This window comes from Schistocerca nitens, chromosome 10 (genome assembly GCF_023898315.1).
Source record: "Schistocerca nitens isolate TAMUIC-IGC-003100 chromosome 10, iqSchNite1.1, whole genome shotgun sequence".
NCBI classification, from domain to species: domain Eukaryota; kingdom Metazoa; phylum Arthropoda; class Insecta; order Orthoptera; family Acrididae; genus Schistocerca; species Schistocerca nitens.
Genome location: NC_064623.1, coordinates 131446365 through 131472414, shown reverse-complemented (window position 1 = coordinate 131472414; position 26050 = coordinate 131446365). Strand labels below are relative to the sequence as shown.

At 45.6% G+C, this 26050-nt stretch overlaps 1 protein-coding gene across 1 annotated transcript in view; it reads right to left on the bottom strand.

Annotated features, from left to right (window-relative positions):
• Positions 1-26050, bottom strand: part of LOC126210220 (uncharacterized) — a 107011-nt gene that overhangs the window by 44697 nt on the left and 36264 nt on the right. The window contains exon 3 of the mRNA XM_049939401.1: positions 4787-4959. Within this exon, the coding sequence (XP_049795358.1) occupies positions 4787-4959 (173 nt within the window). The remainder of the gene's footprint in view (positions 1-4786; positions 4960-26050) is intronic.

Below are 26050 nucleotides of genomic sequence, written 5' to 3'. Positions count from 1 at the left end.
CTCAGTTGTCTTTTTGCATTTGATGCCTACGGTGAGTCTTAAGTGCCTTTTGGAAACACAATTACTTCATGGGCGTTCCCTTAGGAACCACCCCCCATCCCCCGAAATAAACCTTTTCCTATCCCATTCCTTCGTACCAAAACCGAGCCGCGGATTCCAAGTAAATGGCTGAAATTCTTACGATGTATTCCCGATCTCCAAAAATTTTACTGATTTCTTTATCCGTTTACGAGATACTGAGGTTCATAGTTACCTCTCATGTACGTGTCAAATATGCACTTAAAATCCGGTTAAAGCTGAAAATGTAGTTTATAAAGTGACGAACCACAGAGAAATAAGCTGTAAAGTATCCATAGAACCGAAAAAAGACGTAAAATATCTTGGACTAACATTTGGTTCCACCGTGATGACAAGCTATTACAGAACCAATAATGAAAGAAAGAAAACGATTAGGACTTTTAAAATTGATAAAAAAAAAGTTATGGAGCAACAGCCCCACATCTACTTTATGTCTACCGCAGTTTTATAATACCAACCCTGGAACATACTGCACTAATATGGATGATATGAAACGATCAAATCGGCCGCTGTGGCCGAGCGGTTCTAGGCGCTTCAATCTGGAACCGCGCTGCTGCTGCTGTCGCAGGTTCGAATGCTGCCTCGGGCATGGATCTGTGTGATGTCCTTAGGTTAGTTAGGTTTAAGTAGTTCTAAGTTCTAGGGGACTGATGACCTCAGATTTTAAGTCCCATAGTGCTTGGAGCCCTTTTTTTTCAAACGTTCACACACCAAAAGTATTTAACATAATGATACGAACAGCGATAAATACTAGTCCAAGAGCCAATAGAAGATATCTATACCATGTAGCACATGTACAGCTACTAGAGCAGAAACTGATATAAGTGACAGCAAAATACGGAGAATCTAGATTAACAACAGAATCAAAAACAACGCACTCGTTAAAACAACCACCGATGCAGCTTAATTTTCCAAAACATAAATACTCGCCGGCCGAAGTGGCCGTGCGGTTAAAGGCGCTGCAGTCTGGAACCGCAAGACCGCTACGGTCGCAGGTTCGAATCCTGCCTCGGGCATGGATGTTTGTGATGTCCTTAGGTTAGTTAGGTTTAACTAGTTCTAAGTTCTAGGGGACTAATGACCTCAGCAGTTGAGTCCCATAGTGCTCAGAGCCATTTGAACCATTTGAACCATAAATACTCGTTCTCACCAAGTGCTACTGAACAACTATGACAGAATCCAGCAAGTACAAGTTATGCCGCACGAATTACAGGATCAAAATTTGCAAGAGGATTAATATAGATTAGTTTAACATACAAATAACCCTACTGAAGTTTTTAGGGAGGTTTTTTCCTCAGTATGGACCCAAATTCCACCTCACAGCCAAAAGAACGGGAACTAAAATTAATATAGGGTAAAAAGCTCAAACCCTAACAAAAATAAAGAACGCAACCGCATTATAAGAAAGGAATTACCCTTGGTTCAAACGAATTCATCGCCTGTTCGAAAATGGGTCCGCCATTCCCTTCAATAATATACACTGCTGACCATTAAAATTGCTACACCACGAAGATGACGTGCTACAGACGCGAAATTTAACCGACAGGAAGAATATGCTGTGATATGCAAATGATTAGCTACTCAGAGTATTCCCACAAGTTTGGCGCCGGTGGCGACACTTACAACGTACCGACATGAGGAAAGTTTCCAACCGATTTTTCAGACACAAACAGCAGTTGACCGGCAGTGGCCGAGCAACTGGCTCGTCACAATACGCCAGTCACTACTCTTGATGAACTGTGGTATCATGTTGAAGCTGCATGGGCAGCTGTACCTGTCTGTACACGCCATCCAAGCTCTGTTTGACTCAATGCCCAGCCGTATCAAGGCCGTTATTACGGCCAGAGGTGGTTGGTCTGGGTACTGACTTCTCAGGATCTATGCACCCAAATTGCGTGAAAATGTAATCACATGTCAGTTCTTGTATAATATATTTGTCCAATGAATACCCGTTTATCATCTGCATTTTTTCTTGGTATAGCAATTTTAATGGCCAGTAGTGTATCAGTGACACCTGACGAGGAATGACTGCTAGTTAGACAGACGCTTGGTGTATGTAGTATCAGTGAGCCTGCAGTCTGTGTGTTGAATGGGGAAGGTGCCCGACCTATTTCAGTTTGACCGAGGCCACGTGGTGATGTGCAGGAGTCTCTGTAGGAGCATTTCGTAAAATGCACGAGTTGTATGCTTTTCGAGCAGTTCTGTGGGGAGTGTCTTCAATACGTGTCGAAACCAACATGAAACCACGTCCAGACGTCGTCGGGTTGGGCTGCCACCCCTCATTACAGATGTCGACTGTCGTAGGCTGGGCGGACTGGTAAAACAGAACAGTCAGCGAACTGTGACGGAACTAACATCAGACTTTCATGCTGGGCAGAGTACAGTGCAGCGACCACTTCCATCGATGGCCGTCCGCAGACGGCGACCCATGCATGTGCCAGTGTTAACAACACAACGTAGACAACTACGACTGAAATGGGCTCGTGACCATCGGCACTGTTCGTTAGCACAGTGGCAGAGCTTTGCATGGGCTGATGAACCCCGATACCTCCTTCAAATGGTTCAAGGAGCACTATGTGACTTAACTTCTGAGGTCATCAGTCACCTAGAACTTAGAACTAATTAAACCTAACTAAGGACATCACACACATCCATGCCCGAGGCAGGATTCGAACCTGCGACCGTAGCGGTCGCTCGGTTCCAGACTGTAGCGCCTAGAACCGCACGGCCACTCCGGCCGGCATACCTCCTTCATCATGTCGACAGGAGGGCGCGAATTCGTCGTCTTCCAGGGGAACAGCTCCCTGACACCTGTACTGCTGGGCAGAGACAAGTTGGTGGCCATTCCATTATGCTCTCGGGAACATTGACATGGGCATCCATGATTCCAATGGTGCTCGTGCAAGGCACCATGGTGGCCAAGAAGTATCGTAGACTGGTTCAATACTGTACTGTCTGCCATCGGGTTCCCCTATATGGCAGGCAGCACCGCATAACAGCCACGCTATGAGGGAAACAAACCAATAGCCAAACAGGCGAAGACATCAGGAAACACGCCGAAGATTCCAGTCGATTAATAGGAACCTTTAGTTGCAGAGGTCGACGCGACATATCCGGCCACGGATTTCTAAACTGGGTTTCTAGTGGCTCCAGCTCACTATATAGGCCCGGCCGGTCGAAGGCAGACCAGTCTTCGTCCGCTGCTAATGGCAACCGCTATAGCGGAGTCTCCGAGAAGATATCACCGAAGCCGCTGTACTGCACCGCCGATCGAAGTATCAGCCGACCGAGAGGAACCACATCTCCGGCTAGATCGACGGACGCCTACATCTATTGTACAGCCAACTATTGTATTGTAGAAGAAGTTACGTTCAATAAACTGTTGGAGAATACAACAAATACCATGTACACCCCTTCATGACGCCAGTGATATTTTTTAACAAGACAATGCGCCATGTCACAAGACGAGGAGTGTGATGGAGTGGTTTGAGGAATACAGTGGCGAGTTATAATTGATGTGCTGTCCCCCAGCTCACCAGATCTCAACCCAATGGAACACATCTGGGATATGACTGAATGTGGCGTCAGATTTCATCGCACCCCCCCCCCCCCATTTTCCCGAAAATTACGGGAATTAGGTGACTTGTGTGTGCAGATGTGTGTCAACTCCCTCCAGAGACCTACCAAGGCATCATTGCTTCCATGTCACGACGCGTTGCGGCTTTTATCCGTGCTAATGTGGACACACTGGCTATTAAGTATTTGGTCATAATGTTCTGCCTGATCAGTGTACAAGCGTACAGTTACACATAGTTTTTTATAATATGTATGGATACCATTGTATGTATTGTATTGTATGTTAACCGGGGACCTAGAAATGACGGTGAGGCTCCGTCCCCGCCGCAACCGCAGTGGTCCACAACCCCACGACGTCTACCGCAGACCACTTCCCCCCTCCGCCGCCCCACACCGAACCCAGAGTTATGGTGCGATTCGGCCCCCGGTGGATCCCCCAGGGAACGTCTCACACCAGACGAGTGTAACCCCTATGTTTCCGTGGTAGAGTATTGGTGGTGTAAACGTACGCGGAGAACTTGTTTGCGCAGCAATCGCGGAATAAGGGGAACCAGCCCGCATTCTCCGAGGCAGATGGAAAACCGCCTAAAAACTATCCACAGACTGGCCGGTTCACCGGACTTCAACACAAATCCTCCGGGCGGATTCGTGCCGGGACCAGGCGCTCCTTGCTGCCCAGAAAGTCGTGCGTTATACCGCACGGCCAACCGGGCGGGCCATGGATACCATATTAGATGAAATTTTCGCACATTGCGAATTCCTAACTCGTCATCTTCCAGCGAAGGCGCCGCGATTCGGTTGATACCTCGAAAGGTTTCGCCACTGAAATTCACCGAGAAAACCTGCATTCCCAAAGAACTTACTTACAAATAAAGACTCACCTGTTTTGCTGATGAATTCTCCTCGTGTTTTCAGCCGAGTGGTGGCGTCGTCTTGTGGCAACGTTTCAATGAGTTTCGTACCCATCATCTTCTGGCGAAGTGCGTCAACTCCCTCCCATCTTTGCCAGAAGATGATGGGTACGAAACTCATTGAAACGTTGCCACAAGACGACGCCACCACTCGGCTGATAACCCGAGAATAATTCATCAGTGGAATACGCCGAGAAAGACTGCAATCGCATGTATCTCACCTGTTTTGTTCAAGTTCCGCTGGAGAAAATTCCATTTTTGGCGCCCGGCGCATTTTCTGCCTAGGCGTATGGCTTTTGTGATGTGCCGAAGGGTGCGCAGTAATTTGGAGAGGACAGGACACCTCTGATCATCCGAGGTCAGCGTTTCCACGTTCCACTCCGTGATGTTAGACCTTTAAAAACAAAACGCAATCAGCTGGTGTAACAAATGAAATCCTGAAATTTGATTGTAAGAGGGGATGTGATACGCCGGAGCCAGTTGCTTTCTCCGTTCGATTCACCCGGATCGATTGTTTCGCTCTGGCGTTGCTTATCTTTGCCTTTTTGGCCGGTGGTGGTGCTGGTGGGGTGGCGGGCAGCCTGGGTTTTGCCTTCGGAACGGCCGGTACGTGTCGCTGCTCAGAGAGTGAAACTAGTGTTTGCGTGGAGTTAGCTGGATTTGACCGGTGTATGTGGCTCGGAATGCGGAAGCGGGCCTGTTATTGCAAGTTCTTGAGGCGTGACTGGGTTATGGTCTTCTACACAGGACGCTGAGCAATGTGTTATTCTTTTTGGCTATTGGGGTTGAATTATGTACCACGCAGCTGTCTATTGAAGAAGTAGACATTCAAGCTTTCTAGTTTTACAATCAGACTTACCCGTGTTTTCACTAGCTTCTTTCTTATGAGTGTCAATATTGTATTGGAACTGCGACGTACTGGTGTAATAATATTATGCTTTGTCTCATCGTTGCCCTTTTAAAACTAGCCTGTTTGTGCTGAGACAGTTTTACGTATTTTGAAATTTGCCTTTGTCTTGATGTGATCTCTCTTTGCAGAATTTTATCTTAATATATTCTGGGGGCTGTTAACATTGTTTCTTTTCGCTGTGGCTGTGTGTTTGTGCTATTCTGTTTCAGCACTGCAGCGGCCACCTAGTCCATGTCTAAATCGATGTCCGGAGTACGACGCCTTGGCCGACCAATACCAGAGGGAACGGGAGGTTCTTTTGGCCGCGGGGAATATGGCAACCGATACGGCGGCCACTGAGTTCTTCGGGTTGCGGTGAGTGGGGATCTTGCATTCAGTTAAGTTTCCTCTGCATTGGGACGCCAAGGCACCTGTTCCGTTTGCTATACTCCTTATATACACTACTGGCCATTAAAATTGCTACACCAAGAAGATGACGTGCTACAGACGCGAAATTTAACCGGCAGGAGAAGATGCTGTGATATGCAAACGATTAACTTTTCAGAGTATTCACACAAGGTTGGTGCCGGTGGCGACACCTATAACGTGCTGCCATGAGAAAAGTTTCCAACCGACTTCTCATACACAAACAGCAGTTGACCGGCGTTGCCTGGTGAAACGTCGTTGTGATGTCTCGTGTAAGGAGGAGAAATGCGTACCATCACGTTTCCGACTTTGATAAAGGACTGATAGTAGCCTATCACGATTGCGATTTATCATATCGCGACATTTCTGCTCGCATTGGTCGAGATCGAATGACTTTTACCAAAATATGGAATCGGTGGGTTCAGGAGGGTAATACGGAACGCCGTACTGGATCCCAACGGCCTCGTATCACTAGCAGCCGAGATGACACGCATCTTATCCGCATTGCTGTAACGGATCGTGCAGCCACGTCTCGATCCCTGAGTCAACAGATGGGGACGTTGGCAAGAAAACAACCATCTTCACGAAAGTTCGACGATGTTTGCAGCAGCCTGGACTCTCAGCTCGGAGACCATTGCTGCGACTAACCTGGACGCTGCATCACAGACAGGAGCGCCTGCGATGGTGTACTTAACGACGAACCTGGGTGCACGAATGGCAAAACGTCATTTTTTCGGATGAATCCAGGTTCTGTTTACGGAATCATGATGGTCGGATCCGTGTTTGGCGACATCGCGGTGAACGCACATTGGAAGCGTGTATTCGCCATCGCCATACTGGCGTATCACCCGGCGTGATGGTATAGGGTGCCATTGGTTACACTTCTCGCTCACCTCTTGTTCGCATTGACGGCACTTTGAACAGTGGACGTTACATTTCAGATGTGTTACGACCCGTGGCTCTACCCTTCATTCGATCCTGTGGAACCCTACATTTCAGCAGGATAATGCACGACCGCATGTTGCATGTCCTGTAAGGGCCTTTCTGGATACAGAAAATGTTCGACTGCTGCCCTGGCCAGCACATTCTCCAGATCTCTCACCAATTGAAAACGGTTGGTCAATGGAGGCCTAGCAACTGGCTCGTCAGAAAACGTCAGTCACTACTCTTGATGAACTGTGGTACCGTGTTGAAACTGCATGGGCAGCTGTACCTGTACACGCCATCCAAACTCTGTTTGACTCAATGTCCAGACGTATCAAGGCCGTTATTACGGCCAGAGGTGGTTGTTCTGGGTACTGATTTCTCAGGATCTATGCAACCAAATTGCGTGAAAATGTAATCACATGTCAGTTTTAGTATAATATATTGGTCCTATGTATGCCCGTTTATCATCTGCATTACTTCTTGGTGTAGCAATTTTAATGGCCAGTAGTGTATTTACCTTCGAAACCATAAAGGAAGGAGACTAGTTTTCTGAATTATACCTTATGTGCAGCGGGAGTTGAACCTATGTACATGTTAAAGATAAATACTTGATGGGAAGCGGAAATCGGAAATTATGTGAATTGCCCTATTGCGATTGCCCAGGTGACCTATTTAAAAGAAACTTACTTCACCTTTATTATTCAAGTGCTCTTTGTCAAATGAAACTGATTTTACCTTTTATTATTGAAGTTGTTACAGTTAGTATAGAAGTTATGAGAAGTTCTTGTTTGCAAGTAATTCAGTCAGAAAGGATTTGCGTAATATATTTTTTTTACTTGTGTATCCTGTTCAAAAGAAACTTATTTCACCTTTATTTTTTAAGTGTCCTCGTTAAATGAAACTGATTTTACCTTTTATTATTGAAGAGCTTACAGTTAGTATAGAAGTTATAAGAAATTCTTGTTTGCACCTAATTCAATTAGAAAGGTATTGTGTAATGTATTTTCTGACTTGTGAATATGATACACTTGTACAAAATTTTTGTTTAAATACTGTGCCCTTTGGGTTAAACTGTTGATCAGTAATATCTTGCAAACCCTCTGTACTTATTATTTCACTTGTCACCGGTTTTCACGTAAACACGACGTTGCAGCATGCTTAAAAGTGATGCCTCCGGATTGTTAGTGTGAAACTCTCAACGCTTTGAAAATAAAACATTCTTCATCTTTACGCTTCACGTCCACATATTTGCAGCCCTCTGACGCTAGAGGGCTCACAACTGTAGGGTGTAAGACGGCGGTGTGTGTCGTAACTTTATCAGTCCGTGAGAAACAGAGTGCTGTAATCGTGTTTCGAATTCTAAGAGATCGTCCAGACACAGGGCAACCTCTCCTGACAGACCACACATGAACGCTGAAGCGATCCAGCGCCTCGAGTTCGCTCTCGTCGATCAGCCTCCATATAGTCCGGACTTTGCGCCATCCTACGAGGCGTGTTTTTTATGTAAATACCGTTTTGAAATTAAAAAAAGACGTGCTAAGATATCTCAATAATTTTATTTCTACATGAAAGCCTGTACCTTAATCTACCTTTTTACATAATTTCCGTCAATATTGAGAGACTTCTCACAACGTTGTACCAGTTTTTGAATACCCTCCTCATAGAAGTCTCCCCCCGACTTGTTAAGCACTGCATCACCACTGTTTTGACTTCGTCATCGTCTTGAAGACGCTGACTGCCCAGGTGTTTCTTCAAGTGCAGGAACAGATGGTAGTCACTGGGCGCAAGATCGGGGCTGTACGGAGGATGATCTAGAGTTTCCCATCGAAAAGATGTGATCTTTGGTCTGATTCTCCAGGTGCGGACGGGCATTGTCTTGCAGCAAAACGATGCCCTTGCTCAACTTCCATGGACTGTTGCTTTGATTCTGGTGTGACGTAGGCCACCCACGTTCCATCGCCCGTAGCAATTTGGCTTAAGAAATCATCACCGTCGTTGTGGTACCGCTCAAGGAAAGTCAATGCACTGTCTAAACGTTTGGTTTTGTGCACATCCGTCAACATTTTCGGTACGCAACGTGCGTACAATTTTCGGCAATTGAAGTGCTCGGTCACAGTGCTATACGAAACACTACGAGAAACATTAGGAAAGTCATCCCGCAACGACGAAATCGTAGGCCTAAAGCGCCTGTTTTCTCTCACCTTATAGTCCACTTCCTGCACTAAACTTTCATTAACGACCGAAGGACGCCCACTCCGTTGTTCATATTGCACATTTGTGCCGCCATCTTTAAATGCTATCACCCACTTTTTTACCATTCCATCACTCATAATGTTTTCTCCGTAAACTGCGCAGATCTCACGATGAATATAGATCGCTTTTAGGCCTTTAGCACTAAGAAATCTTATAACAGCCCGTACTTCACAGTCGGCGGGACTCACGATTATCGGAGGCATCTTAAACACTCAGTGCACAACGTAAACAAGGAAGAATCAGACTGTAATGGCGTCAGTGCGTAGATTAAGGTACAGGCTTTGACGTAAAAATAAAATTATTGAGATATCTTAGAACGTCTTTTTTTTTAATTTCAAAACGGTACTTACTTAAAAAACACGCCTCGTATATTCATCTGTTTCAAAAAGTTGAAGAACACTTTCGCAGACTTCACTTTGTGGTGATTAAGGCGCGACGGTAACACCAAACTGGTCTCTCGTGGAGAGAAATGTGCTCGTTCCCAAGGCGAGTACGTAATAAAAAAAGCACTCCGTCTTCAGGCCGCGAGTGGCCTACCGGGACCATCCGACCGCCATGTCATCCTCAGTGAAAGATGCGGATAGGAGGGACGTGGGGTCAGCACACTGCTCTCCCGGTCATTAGGGTGCTATTCTTGACCGAAGCCGCTACTATTCGGTCGAGTAGCTCCTCAGTTGGCATCACGAGGCTGAGTGCACCCCGAAAAATGGCAACAGCGCATGGCGGCCTGGATGGTCACCCATCCAAGAGCCGACCACGCCCGACAGCGCTTAACTTCGGGGATCTCATGGGAACCGGTGTATCCACTGCGGCAAGGCCTTTGCCAAGGCGAGTACGTAGAGAAATAAATATACAGACATGAAGAATAAAGTTGTAGAATGTTACTAAATTTTCTTTTATTCAAAAAGCTACAAGAATTTTCACATAAAAAATTCGGAGACACTGTTTTTCAGCACATCCCAGTATTTTGTGGAACAGAATTGTTAAAGCTAAACCCAACTTATCCTTTCACAAATTTTAATGTTTTCCTTTTACAGGTGCCCAGGTCATAAGAGATGACTGAGAGTGAGCTCCTCCAGCGCAGCCGGCCAGAGTGGCCGAGCGGTTCTAGGCGCTACAGTCTGGAACCGCGCGACCGCTACGGTCGCAGGTTCGAATCCTGCCTCGGGCATGGATGTGTGTGATGTCCTTAGGTTAGTTAGGTTTAAGTAGTCCTAAGTTCTAGGGGACTGATGACCAGAGCAATTAAGTCCCATAGTGCTCAGAGCCATCTGAACCATCATCCTCCAGCGTTAATTAAGGGTGGTATGCGGGTCTGCTGACACATTTCCGAAAACTGACTGGTCTCTGTTGAAATACAGGGTGTCCGAAAAGTCTTTCGCTGATTACATAAATTCAGGCTAGAAGTAAGAAACAAATATGAAACTTGTGTCGAATTGTTTACAACTATCAAAGTTTTTTTTTCTATTTTAGGATCGCAGCACGTAGGTAGTGGATGAGGGGAAGTGCCCAAGAAGCCATGTTAACCAATCAGGAGAAGGCACAGTGCACAAAGCACGGGTCCGTAACAGGCCCGTCACAGCAGAAGCGGGTGCAGTTGGTGTGTTAGCTGCTGTTGCCATAAACCCACACATGAGTACACGGGACATTGCGAGAGCCGGTGGACTGAGTCAAAGTAGTGTCATGCGCATACTGCATCGTCACCGCTTTCACCCGTTTCATGTGTCGCTACATCAGCAATTACATGGTGATGACTTTAATCATCGAGTGCAATTCTGTCAATGGGCATTAACAGAGAATGCGTTGCAGTTCTACCTGTTTAACGATGAAGCGGGTTTCACAAACCACTGGGCAGTGAATCTACGGAACATGCATTACTGGTCCGTGAACAATCCTCGCTGGCTCAGACAGGTAGAGCGACAGCGACTGTGAACTGTAAATGTATGGTGCGGAATCATCGGCGACCACCTCATTGGTCCTCACTTCATTGCAGGGGCCCAAACAGCTGCAACATACATCGCGTTTCTACAGAATGATCTGCCAACGTTGCTCGAAAATGTCCCACTGGAAACGCGTCGACGTATGTGATATCAGCATGATGGTGCATCTGCACATTCCGCAATTAACACTAGGCTGACCCTTGACAAGATGTTCGACGGGCGTTTCAAAGGACGTGGAGGACGCATAAATTGGCCAGCCCGTTCTCCTGATCTTACACGTCTGGACTTCTTTCTGTGGGGTACGTTAAAGGAGAATGTGTACCGTGATGTGCCTACAACCCCAGAGGATATGAAACAACGTATTGTGGCAGCCTGCGGCGACATTACACCAGATGTACTGCGGCGTGTACGACATTCATTACGCCAGAGATTGCAATTGTGTGCAGCAAATGATGGCCACCACATTGAACATCTATTGGCCTGACATGTCGAGACACACTCTATTCCACTCCGTAATTGAAAACGGAAACCCCGTGTGTACGTGTACCTCACCCCTCATGGCAATGTACATGTGCGTCAGTGAAGAAGACCAATAAAAAGGTGTTAGCATGTGGACGTAATGTGCTGTTCCAGTCTCTTCTGTACCTAAGGTCCATCACCGTTCGCTTTGGATCCCTACGTAATCCGGTGCTCTCCGATACACACGATCGAACAGCGGAGGAGTGGTACTCAAGCGTCAACTTTAGGTTACAATATCTCCGGATGTAATTAACATTTTACAATGCAACAAACGGCACTGATTACGTATTTGTTTATATGTTCAGATGTGCTAACAAAACTAACGCGGTTCCATTTTAAAAAAACGTAGGATTCTGTTAAAAAACATACTTCCGTGCATTTTTGTATGGTTTGTATTAACCAATTACACTAGCCCCTCTCCTCACGTTCGGTCTGTGGAATCGATTCGTCAGTATTTGATGTGGTTTACGAAATACATCCAGCGGTAATGTTAGGTGACTCACCCTGTATATACACTCCTGGAAATGGAAAAAAGAACACATTGACACCGGTGTGTCAGACCCACCATACTTGCTCCGGACACTGCGAGAGGGCTGTACAAGCAATGATCACACGCACGGCACAGCGGACACACCAGGAACCGCGGTGTTGGCCGTCGAATGGCGCTAGCTGCGCAGCATTTGTGCACCGCCGCCGTCAGTGTCAGACAGTTTGCCGTGGCATATGGAGCTCCATCGCAGTCTTTAACACTGGTAGCATGCCGCGACAGCGTGGACGTGAACCGTATGTGCAGTTGACGGACTTTGAGCGAGGGCGTATAGTGGGCATGCGGGAGGCCGGGTGGACGTACAGCCGAATTGCTCAACACGTGGGGCGTGAGGTCTCCACAGTACATCGATGTTGTCGCCAGTGGTCGGCGGAAGGTGCACGTGCCCGTCGACCTGGGACCGGACCGCAGCGACGCACGGATGCACGCCAAGACCGTAGGATCCTACGCAGTGCCGTAGGGGACCGCACCGCCACTTCCCAGCAAATTAGGGACACTGTTGCTCCTGGGGTATCGGCGAGGACCATTCGCAACCGTCTCCATGAAGCTGGGCTACGGTCCCGCACACCGTTAGGCCGTTTTCCGCTCACGCCCCAACATCGTGCAGCCCGCCTCCAGTGGTGTCGCGACAGGCGTGAATGGAGGGACGAATGGAGACGTGTCGTCTTCAGTGATGAGAGTCGCTTCTGCCTTGGTGCCAATGATGGTCGTATGCGTGTTTGGCGCCGTGCAGGTGAGCGCCACAATCAGGACTGCATACGACCGAGGCACACAGGGCCAACACCCGGCATCATGGTGTGGGGAGCGATCTCCTACACTGGCCGTACACCACTGGTGATCGTCAAGGGGACACTGAATAGTGCACGGTACATCCAAACAGTCATCGAACCCATCGTTCTACCATTCCTAGACCGGCAAGGGAACTTGCTGTTCCAACAGGACAATGCACGTCCGCATGTATCCCGTGCCACCCAACGTGCTCTAGAAGGTGTAAGTCAACTACCCTGGCCAGCAAGATCTCCGGATCTGTCCCCCATTGAGCATGTTTGGGACTGGATGAAGCGTCGTCTCACGCGGTCTGCACGTCCAGCACGAACGCTGGTCCAACTGAGGCGCCAGGTGGAAATGGCATGGCAAGCCGTTCCACAGGACTACATCCAGTATCTCTACGATCGTCTCCATGGGAGAATAGCAGCCTGCATTGCTGCGAAAGGTGGATATACACTGTACTAGTGCCGACATTGTGCATGCTCTGTTGCCTGTGTCTATGTGCCTGTGGTTCTGTCAGTGTGATCATGTGATGTATCTGACCCCAGGAATGTGTCAATAAAGTTTCCCCTTCCTGGGACAATGAATTCACGGTGTTCTTATTTAAATTTCCAGGAGTGTATATACCTCGTTCAAACCCAGTGAGGTGTTGATAACGGTGCCTTTGTCACCCTAAAGGCAGGATTCACTAACGTCACCTCACCATATATATATATATATATATATATATATATATATATATATATATATATATATATATATATATATGACACAACTGCGACGATGCAGGCAGTAGAGTTAGTTAAGATCTTAGAAATTAAATACCAATACTTGTAAGAATTAGCTGCCCATTGTAATTAGAGTATATCAGTAGCTCACAATCAACTAAATTGTAATTAGCTGCAGCTAATAACTAACAAACTTACAAATTAGGAACCACTAATCATATAAGGAAGTGAGTAATGCTGTATAGTTATCTTTGATGATTAACAGTCGTTAACGGGCGACCTCCAGGGAACCTGCCGCGTTTCATTTGTATAAGACTTGCACAGGAAAGTGGGGCTCTGTCTGAGTTGTCACCACTTAAGCCGCAAATGACGGTATTTTTGGGGTCAGTGGAATGTACGATACGGAGCGCCTGGCTCTGAGCTGCCCTTGAAGTAACTAATCTGTAAGTGTTCGTTGTGTCAGTGTCATGACAAGGGCTACTGAGATTGTCGCCCCGGATGCAGTACGTTGCGCCAGAGCCATACACCGAACACGATTGTCTTCCGTCTCGGTAGTGGCACGTCACCTTCTCGAGTCCGGTCCTCTTGCAACCGTACATTCTCGTCATCACAGCTGCCAGCAGCCATGTACAGTGGCTATGTTCCTGCCAAGTCTTTCTGCAAAATCCTGAAGGAACATTCGGCTTCTCATATCCCTATTAAACAACTTCGTTCAAACTCAGTGAGGTGTTGATAACAGGCCTTAGTCACCCTAAAGGCAGGCTTCACTAACGTCAAGTCACCATGACGTGTCTCAGATGTAACTAACGCTTCTAGTGTGATAAAAGAAAAGAAATAAGTTAAATATATTTCATTTTTTTCAATTTTAGTCTGATAATTATATATATATTGTCTTTCATACCAGAATGTCGTGTTCCCAGTTTGGAACAGCTTTGACACAGGAAACACGAAAGCTGTCGAAGACGTCTGTCATCTGGTCGGCTCCTGATCGTTGTCAGAAGGAGGCTAGTTTTCGATTACGCAAAGGCTTCTATTATTCGGAAAAGGACAAGCCGGATATACTTACGTAATCAGCGTGGTGTCACCGCCAGACACCACACTTGCTAGGTGGTAGCCTTTAAATCGGCCGCGGTCCGTTAGTATACGTCGGACACGCCTGTCGCCACTATCAGTGATTGCAGACCGAGCGCCGCCACAAGGCAGGTCTAGAGAGACTTCCTAGCACTCGCCCCAGTTGTACAGCCGACTTTGCTAGCGATGGTTCACTGTATACAGACGCTCTCATTTGCAGAGCCGACAGTTTAGCATAGCCTTCAGCTACGTCATTTGTTACGACCTAGCAAGGCGCCATATTCAGTTATTATAATCTGAACAGATAATATTGTGAATCATGTACCGTCAAGAGCGACGTTCATCATTAATGGAGTAAAGTATGAAACTAATTACGTCCGCTTTCTGAATTCTCATTCCTTGTCATGTTCCAAACCTCACGTCAGTATAGTTCTTCCCTCCTCACGCCCGCCTGCGTGAGTTAAATCGGCGTGCATTTCGGCCTCCTCTAGTAACACGGTGTTGGCTCTCCTGCCAACCCAACAATCAGTATGAATTTTATAATTACCTAAGGGACCTTTAACAATGAATAATAAAAAAAATTTGCATTTGCAAATGATATCATTAATAAATGGGGCAGCTATGAGTTGTATAGAAGACAAGGAGCGGCCTTCTGTCTACGACCAGGATGCCGCAGTAATCTCTGCTGTAGTAAAGGCTGTTTGACATTTGTAAAAAAAACATGACGTGGAGGTAGAAAAAAAATAAAGGAAAAGAATAGAATAAGAAATCTGGTAAACACTAAATATATTCAAATAACCCTCACACGCAATTAGGGCTTATTTATAAACAGTATAGCTTACATAAGTAATTTTCGAACTGTATGGTGCGATCAGATTTCAGCCTGTCCTGCGTTAGCTTATTGGTTCACGTTTTTTGTCACAAATTACAGTCATTACTTTTCTCCTTCCTTCGAGACAATTCTTGCACCAATCAACACCTTCATAACAATAACTTGCCGGTTTACAGTATCTAACATAAATTACTTGAATTTTATTAATTAATAATGTTGTCTGCATGCTGGCAAGACCGCTCACTTTTATGGCTTAAAGACGCTTTCACATTACAAGCAGAAGTACGATAAAATCGGAAGCTCTACAAAGGTTTTTACAGTCATCTTTTATTTCGATCAAAGCGGAACGTTCAGTTCAGCTTCTGTAAAATGTTTATTTGACTGCACAAACGATTTATTAGCGTCCGCGGTAGATGCGCATCTTTACAGTTACGTAAATTATATAAAACGTCTTTCAAAGAATAGGTATCGTCTCATAAGTTGATAATTTAATATACAGATAGGTGAATGCCTTTTCAAGGGTACTCACAGCTTTCACACGACGGAAATCCCAATAATATTACTCGCTGACGACAGTGTGTATCTAAAGTAAACTGATGTGCATCCTCAAAATGGCGCTAGTGGGACCACTCCTATGCGACTGGCGCGGAATTTGGATAGACGTGGTTTTTCAGATGTACAAACACGTCTACCATCTTTCGTGTACAACGCACCGCTCTTCTGGCTTTTGCGTTTATTCCGTCACTGTACTTGCATAACATCTACATAATACAGATGCATATAAAATGTGGTATGACCATAGCACGGAAGTACATTCAGCTGGCTAGATTACACTCTGCTGACCGCGCGGAGTGGCCGCGCGGTTTGAGGCGCCATGACACGGACTGAGCGATCCCTCCCGCCGAAGGTTCGAGTCCTCCCTCGGGCATGGGTGTGTGTGTTGTTCTTAGCATAAGTTAGTTTAAGTAGTGTGTTAGTCTAGTGACCGATGACGTCAGCAGTTTGGTCCCTTAGGAATTCACATAGATTTGAACACTCTGCTGAATGTACAACTTCTGTATTATGATTGTACGCCTTTTTCATATGCATCCTTATTGCGTTGATGTCAAGTAAGTATATTAGTGGAATTATGCTGTAAAGAACACCTCAAATGCCGGCAGTGGTTTGAGAATCAACGTTAAAGTTCGAAATTAGTCACTACCAAGAAATAGCACGCAACGGTAACAAACCCCTGAATAAATAATAATCTTTTGTATTTTCAAAGAAACTAATGTCCACTAAGGTACAAAACTAATATTGAAAAATGCATAACGCCCTGCTGTCTGTAATAATGTTTCATTTTTCTACCGGTTTCGGTTTTGAGCCATCATCAAAGGCAAGGCAGCTGGACAGCATACAAAAGTGGACAATGTGAGAATGCCAAACGGAAGACGAAAAAAAGAAAAAACCTAAAATCGATCAAAATACCCACGAAAATTGTCACAAATGTATCAGATGTCATACATGGTTTAACAGAAGTTACCACAGAAACCATAATTAACAAGATAATATAAAATCAAAAATTGTAACAAGACAAAAATATGATGGCACATTGACACAAGTACAGCAATACAAATCAAAGAATTTCTAGGTCAAAGATGACAGTCTTGATAAAACCTAACAAGTTGCCATTAAATAATTATGTGACAATAGGCTAATAAAACTTGATTGAGATTACATAAAAACGCCAATAAAATAAAATGTAAATTAACAGATGAATGTAAGATTATAAAATGTCTTACAATTCATTCAGAAAAGGTAAACATGTAAAATGCAGACTACAGATTCATACAAGAAGTAAGATTAACAAAAACTAGCGAAAAACAGGCAGGGTGCACGACACAAGGCATCAGAATAACATGCAGTAAGAGAAGAAATGTTATCAAAGATTACAGTACGATTAAGAGCCATTAGTAATAGGCTATAACAGAATTTAATTTAATACCATACGAAATATTATTAGAGAAGTTTATACTATCAACTATGGGAGTAGGACATACAAATCTCAGAGCAAGATCAAAGCACGTTGGGATATAATGATGACAGGCTCTGGGAAGCAAGTAGTTCACTGATGTGGTACGATGAAGACGTTGTTAATATGTAAAAGCTTAAATAATAAACTACTGTACGTGGTAGATAAATTTAATCTCTTGCACAACGTCAACTATTCAGATTTCTCAAAATACCAGGCGCGTCTGAAAAGTTTGGTGAGGGGTCTCAAAAAACAAAGGAAACAAGAGTTACAAATAAAATATGTTTACAGTCTTCATAGTAACCTGCACTGGTTATATCACACTCCTGACAACGCCTGTAGAGCTGTTGAATACTGTCAGCAAACACTTCTTGTGGACTCGATCGAAGCACAGTGGTCCCGTCTTGTTGGATATCCGCAGGCTCAACTTTCTCGCTCAACGCAATGTGACCGTTCTTCAATACCTACTTATTCTCCAGATTTGGCGCCATTTGACTTCTTCCTAGCAGTACTGGACACCGGAAGATCCTGAGAAGGATCCCAGCAGAAGGGTCGAAACATTGATCCTTTTAAAAGTATGACGCGGCCTAATAACCCAGAACATTTTAACTTCAGTGACAACGTCCACGAAAGCCTGCAGACTTACATATGACTTCTTTTTGTTTCCTCGCTTTAACTTAATGCTGAATGGCTTACGCTTCACAGGCATTTCGGGTATACAACAAGGCGTGACCACGCTACTTCGGGAGATTCCGTAAGAAGCGTTGACTGACAATTTTCAACAGCTTCACAAACGATGTCAGAGGTGTGTTGCACCTAATGATGACTACTCTGAAGCTATTCTGTTCGTAACTAACGTTTCATTAATTTTCGGAGACCATGCACCGACATTTTCAGACGCATCTTGTACTATTACTTGAAGGGAGTAACAGAACATAAAGATGATGGGTGCAAATACTAGAGAAACTGAAGTAATAATTTCGTTGCGCGAGAATAACGGTGCATATCTTTGAGGCCACTTATGAAACGTTTAATAACATCTAAATCTACTTGTTCGTCCATACTCTGCAAACCACTGATAAGTAAATGGCAGAGGGTACTTGTTCCACTACCACGTCTAGCGGTTCTGGCGCTGCAGTCCGGAACCGCGGGACTGCTACGGTCGCAGGTTCGAATCCTGCCTCGGGCATGGGTGTGTGTGATGTCCTTAGGTTAGTTAGGTTTAAGTAGTTCTAAGTTCTAGGGGACTTATGACCTAAGATGTTGAGTCCCATAGTGCTCAGAGCCATTTGAACCACTACCACGTACTGGGTTGTCCTCATGTTTCATTCTCGTCTATGCGAGCTGTCACTAGTCTAACCTCGCCTCTGCTATTGTTACGAGAGCCTTATCTAGGGGTCCTATTATACTGTCAGCATCTTCATCGCCAATAGTTTAAGGTCAATGAGTGATGCGATACTTTTCAGGATTTACTCCCATCTAAGCACAGTCCTGAAAATATTCAAACCTCATATCGCGCACATGCATTCTTTCACCAATGACGCACCGATTGTCGTCCATTGCACACACGACAATCTATCAGACCGAGCAGTTCGTAGTTTACTCAGTATTAATCACAGCCTTTCTGTGGTTCACACGATACGAAGAGCATAGTGACCGAACCGTGGGTAGTGTCACCCACGTCATCACAACAATCAGCGTTCTTCTCTCTTCGTCTCTACCACTCGACTGTTGAATGTGGTGTGGTCGAAAGAGACTCTGTTACGGTATAACAAAGGTATGTACAATGAAACATTTTTGTTCTTCATGCTTACACAGGGTGGTCCATTGATAGTGACCGGGCCAAATATCTCACGAAGTAAGCGTCAAACAAAAAACTACAAAGAACGAAACTCGTCTAGCTTGAAGGGGGAAACTGGATGGCGCTATGGCTGGCCCGATAGATGGCGCTGCCATAGGTCAAACGGATATCAACTGTGTTTCTTTTAAAAATAGGAACCCCCAGTTTTAATTACATATTTTTGTAGTACGTAAAGAAATATGAATGTTTTAGTTGGACCACTTTCTTCGCTTTGTGATAGACGGCGCTGTAATAGTCACAAATCCATAAGTATGTGGTATCACGTAACATTCCAACACAGCGGACGGTATTTGCTTCGTGATACATTACCCGTGTTAAAATCAACCGTTTACCTATTGCGGAAAAGGTCGATATCGTGTTCATGTATGGCTATTGTCATCAAAATGCCTAACGGGCGTGTGCAATGTATGCTGCTCGGTATCCTGGACGACATCATCCAAGTGTCCGGACCGTTCGCCGGATAGTTAAGTTATTTAAAGAAACAGGAAGTGTTCAGCATCATGTGAAACGTCAGCCACGACCTGCAACAAATGATGATGCCCAAGCAGGTGTTTTAGCTGGTGTCGCGGCCAATCCACACATCAGTAGAAGAGAAATTGCGCGAAAATCGGGAATCTCAAAAACGTCGGTGTTGAGAATGCTACATCAACATCGATTGCACCCGTAACATATTTCTATTCACCAGGAATTGCATGGCGACGACTTTTAACGTCGTGTACAGTTCTGCCACTGGGCACAAGAAAAATTACAGGACGATGACAGATTTTTTGCACGTGTTCTATTTAGCGACGAAGCGTCATTCAGCAACAGCGGTAACGTAAACTGGCATAATTTGCACTATTGGGCAACCGGAAAGTTCACGATGGCTGCGATAAGTGGAACATCACCGACCTTGGTGGGTTAATGTATGGTGCGGCATTATGGAGGAAGGATAATTGACCCCCATTTTATCGATGGCAGTCTAAATGGTGCAATGTATGCTTATTTCTACGTAATGTTCTACCGATGTTACTACAAGATGTTTCACCGCATGACAGAATGGCGATGTACTTCCAACATGATGGATGTCCGGAACATAGCTCGCGTGCGGTTGAAGCGGTATTGAATAGCATATTTCATGACAGGTGGACTGGACGTCGAAGCACCATACCATGGCCTGCACGTTCAACGGATCTGACGTCCCCGGATTTCTGTCCGTGGGATAAGTTGAAGGATATTTGCTATCGTGATCCACCGACAACGCCTGACAACATGCGTCAGCGCATTGTCAATGCATGTCGTTACACGTATTGCCAAAAGCATTGAGGTTGACGGACATCATTTTGAGCATATATTGCATTAATGTGGTATTTACAGGTAATCACGCTGTAACAGCATGCGTTCTCAGAAATGATAAGTTCACAAAGGTACATGTATCACATGGAAATAACAGAAATAAAATGTTCAAACGTACCTACGTTCTCTATTTTACTTTAAAAACCTACCTGTTAGCAACTGTTCGTCTAAAATTGTGAGCGATATATTTGTGTCTATTACAAGCCATCTATCACAATGCGAGAAAAGTGGTCCAACTAAAACATTCATATTTCTTTACGTAGTACACAAATATATAATAAAAAATAGGGGTTCCGTTTGACCTATGGCAGCGCCATCTAGCGGGCCAACCATAACGCCATCTGGTTTCCTCCTTCCAGCTAGACGAGTTTCGTTCTTTGTAGCTTTTTCGGTTGTCACTTATTTCGTGAGATATTTGGCGCCGTCATGATCAATGGACCACCCTGTATACTGATGCAGTCTGAAGCGACCAATGGAAACTTGTCAGGGATTCAAACCGGGGTCTCCTGCTGACTAGGCAGATGCGCTGGCCACTACGCCACCCTGGCATAACGACTTTGGAAAACTGCTCAGACTTACCTTAGCGCATCTGCCTCCTTCCCATTCACGCCTCAGCCAACTTGGTATTCACTCTAAACTGAAACAGCATTGCAGAGGCTCTCGAACTCTATTAGAGTAACACCTCCACATCAAACGATTCGGGGATTCGGATTGAAGAGCAATGGATGTGAAAGGGTCCTGTGGTCCCCTTTCATTATCATTTTATTTGCTTTCCAGTGATACAGAACTCTCCGGCATGCGCGCGAGTGAATGAATGTGGGTGTGTTTCATTTTGCTATACGGTAATTTAGTCTGCTGCAGAGAATCAAAGGTAGTCGTACAGAATGGTAACCCTTGTACACTATTGGCCATTAAAAATTGCTACACCACGAAGATGACGTGCTACAGACGCGAAATTTAACCAACTGGATGAAGATGCTGTGCTATGCAAATGCTTATCTTTTCAGAGCATTCACACAAAGTTGGCGCCGGTGGCGACACCTACATCGTGCTGACATGAGTGAAGTTTACAACCGATTTCTCATACACAAACGGCAGTTGACCGGCGGTGCCTGGTGAAACGTTGTTGTGATGCCTCGTGTAAGGAGGAGAAATGCGTACCATCACGTTTCCGACTTTATTAAAGGTCGGATTGTAGCCTATCGCGATTGCGGTTTATCGTATCGAGACATTGCTGCTCGCGTTGGTCGAGATCCAATGACTGTTAGCGGAATATAGAATCGGTGGGTTCAGGAGGGTAATACGGAACGCCGTGCTGGATCCCAACGGCCTCGCATCACTAGCAGTCGAGATGACAGCCATTTTATCGGCATGGCTGTAACGGATCGTGCAGCCACGTCTCGATCCCTGAGTGATGGGGACGTTTGCAAGACAACAACCATCTGCACGAACAGTTCGACGGCGTATGTAGCAGCATGGACTATCAGCTCGGAGACCGTGGCTGCGGTTACCCTTGACGCTGCATCACCGACAGGAGCGCTTGCGATGGTGTACTTAACGACGAACCTGGACAGCTGTACCTGTACACCCTATCCAAGCTCTGTCTGTCTCAATGCCCAGGCGTATCAAGGCCGTTATTACGGCCAGAGGTGGTTGTTCTGGATACTGATTTCTCAGGATCTATACACGCAAATTGCGTGAAAATGTAATCACATGTCAGTTCTAGTATATTTGTCCAAAGAATACCTGTTTATCATCTGCGTTTCTTCTTGGTGTAGCAATTTTAATGCCCAGTAGTGTAGTTTTCAGGTAGGCAAAGAGGTTTGCCCCCATTGTGTGAATGTTACCGGTGTTAGGTTGGTGGCGGAAGCCTCATCTCTGGGTTTTCCTGGCCACGGGGTCGCGTGGGAGACGTTGGAGTGTGTGGACAGTCAGTCTGCTTCCAGCTCGCCGAGGGTCTGCAGCCGAAGTCTCTTCGAAGAAGGGTGAGCTGACTTAACCGCGTGGCCCTTTGTCTCATAGCAAGAGGGGAGACTTTAGATTTTGGTCTCGCGTTTCATCTTATAAAGATTGATTTGCTGGGTCCCAGCAAGGAATGCAAGTCTTTTGCAGACTTTCAGTTTGATTCCTAGACTTGACTTTGATGCGTAAGAAGAACATAGCACAAAGGTGTTGCATACGTTGAAGCCCCCGCGGTTCAGTGTGAATGTTTGTGTGCCTGCAACTGCGTGTGTATGCATTCTAATCTTTTCCGAATCTTGGAAATTTTTGCTTCTTTGTGAATTTTCTTTGTCTAATTACTTTATGCCCGGTGGAAACCATCCACATGGGTTACTATTGGAGTTTGTTGGCCCTCTGCCATTATTCTTTGTCTGTTCAAATGTGTCCTGTGTAAGATGTTAATTGTTCGCGACTGCATGGTTTGATGTTACTAAAAGATGGCGACTGTACGTAGAAATTGTGTCTCCACGAACCACGTGGGCACACGAGTCTGTTGTGAAACGTATAGCGTTTCACAAGCAATTGTACTTAGTTACCAGGCAACAGCAGTGTATAGAAGCATTACATCAATGTTTTAAGGAATAAATAATTTTGCCTCCAATCTTATCCAGTGTACCGATGCTACGTCTCAGTTAACTACGCCATTTACCGTGTTGTTTTCCTTGTTAGCCCATCCATAGTGTTGCCATGTGCACAGGTCCAATAATTAGTGTCCTTTTCTTATTTAAAACAAATGCTCTGGAATAGATCTTGTTTTCAGCAATGTTGCTGCAAGCTGCACATATGCACAGTGTTCGTGCTCTCTTTACATTATTCAATATTTGATTGACCAGAACACTGCGTGGATCATATTAACAATTACATTCCATTTTTATCACTTACTTCACAATGAATGTACTTTTGTGAGTTTTCTTATAAATAAATTAAGTAATTATCCAACTCAGCGCAACCTCTTATATGTTGTGTGGCTAGCGTTGGTGGCGACCAAATCTTTTACACTGATTTCAATGTCTGATAGCATTTTCTTATTAAAAGTGCGCGTGGCTCTTTCAGCCATCGGGATACATTCAAAGTGCGCTTCACGCTACTTACACATTCTACGGAAGGCGTTCTACCTCCTACATGTTAATGACGGATATGCTGCCATGTACCCTACGGTCGCCTAAAGAGATCGACAACCCCTTAGACACTGAAGCATTACGGGGTTGCATACGTGCAAGGCGTAGCCTCCCCGGCCAGCGTCGAACAAGGACGACAGGCGGCAAGAAAATCGTCGCCAGAGGTCCTCCGAGCCAGGGACCTATTTCCTCGGGCATGTCACGTGTGCGGAACTGGATCTTCTGTGTCCCAGGTATATAGCCCGGCGCAAGCCAACAAGTCGGCAGTCGGCTGCACCGGAGCTCTGGGCCAGTTACTGCGCCGGTTCTTAGCAGCCCATCAGTCAGAGCCCGGTCGGAAGCCGTCACAGTGGGACCAACGACTTTCCATCGACACCGCAAGACGTACCTGTCGGCCAACAATGCCGAACGCTCAGCTCTGTCTTTAGCGACTATCAGTGACACAGTCTTCATGTCTCTCTACGTTTATGCAATGTTCCAGGCCTGTATCAGAAGTTGTAACAGTTTTTTGTTGAAGAGAATTTTTCCTTGGTTATTAAATTTCTCTACTGTGGTCCGAATAAACACCTGTTCTTGAATACCTCCGTTTTATTATTGAGCCCTATCTTTGGGGCGACGTCGTTGTTTTCCCGGGTCGTGTGAGTGAGCGAGTTTGGTACTCAGGAGGAGCCAGGTCCGTGCAGTGCCAGAACACGCTGTGGCCGCTGGCGGCACGCATGGACATTTCACAATATATATATAAATGACCTAGTAGATAGTGTCGGAAGTTCCATGCGGCTTTTCGCGGATGATGCTGTAGTATACAGACAAGTTGCAGCATTAGAAAATTGCAGCGAAATGCAGGAAGATCTGCAGCGGATAGGTACTTGGTGCAGGGAGTGGCAACTGACCCTTAACATAGACAAATGTAATGTATTGCGAATACATAGAAAGAAGGATCCTTTATTTTATGATTATATGATAGCGGAACAAACACTGGTAGCCGTTACTTCTGTAAAACATCTGGGAGTATGCGTGCGGAACGATTTGAAGTGGAATGATCATATAAAATTATATGTTGGTAAGGCGGGTGCCAGGTTTAGATTCATTGGGAGAGTCCTTAGAAAATGTAGCCCATCAACAAAGGTGGTGGCTTACAAAACACTCGTTCGACCTATACTTGAGTATTGCTCATCAGTGTGGGATCCGTACCCGGTCGGGTTGACAGAGGAGATAGACAAGATCCAAAGAAGAGCGGCGCGTTTCGTCACAGGGTTATTTGATGAGCGTGATAGCGTTACGGAGATGTTTAGCAAACTCAAGTGGCAGACTCTGCAAGAGAGGCGCTCTGCATCGCGGTGTAGCTTTCTGTCCAGGTTTCGAGAGAGTGCGTTTCTGGATGAGGTATCGAATATATTGCTTCCCCCTACTTATACCTGCCGAGGAGACCACGAATGTAAAATTAGATTCGAGCAGTCGTTCTTCCCGCGAACCATACGCGACTGGAACAGGAAAGGGAGGTAATGACAGTGGCACGTGGAGTGCCCTCCGCCACGCACCGTTGGGTGGCTTGCGGAGTATAAATGCAGATGTAGATGTAGACTGCCGGATGGAAGGGTTGTGGTCACCAGAGTGCTCGACTTCGTCGTAAACCGGATCCAGCAACCTTTAAGATGAGTGCATTTCATTCCAAGTAGAGAAACCTCCACCATTGTGACATCTCGCGATTCTCCAGTGACTTGGATTCGTGTTGCTGCTCTTAGCGTCGGCGAGACGAAGAGCAGCGAGTGGAGTGCTTGGGGAAGGCGGATATGATTAACTTTCCTCGACTTCTTATTACTATTTACTGCGTTCAACCTCTTACAATTTGTTACGTTCAACCAACGGCAATATTTCTTGCGTGGTGGCCGCTAACGCCCTAGTTACCTGCCCTGGGGGTTAGTGTATGTAACGGCAGCGTACATTTCCTCGCCTTGCAGCTGCTGTCCGGTAAGGCGTGTAGTTTTGACAGCTTTCTTTATTGTAGGCCGGTTGGTGATTCTTCTACTCCTGTGGTAGTGCAGACCGCCGGTTCCGGCTTTTGCGTATTGTTCCATCGTTGCATTTGATTTATCGGACGTCAGGTAGCTTCAGCAAGATAATCATTAGTCATTCGTTAGACTGCCACTAGTGTGAGTTACCATCTTGTAAAGTGCATGCAACTCTTGTCTGGCTATCTTATCGCTCGCGAAAGTGTTTGTTGCCGGACCTCCTCAGAGGTTGATTCCTGGAGCACCGTCT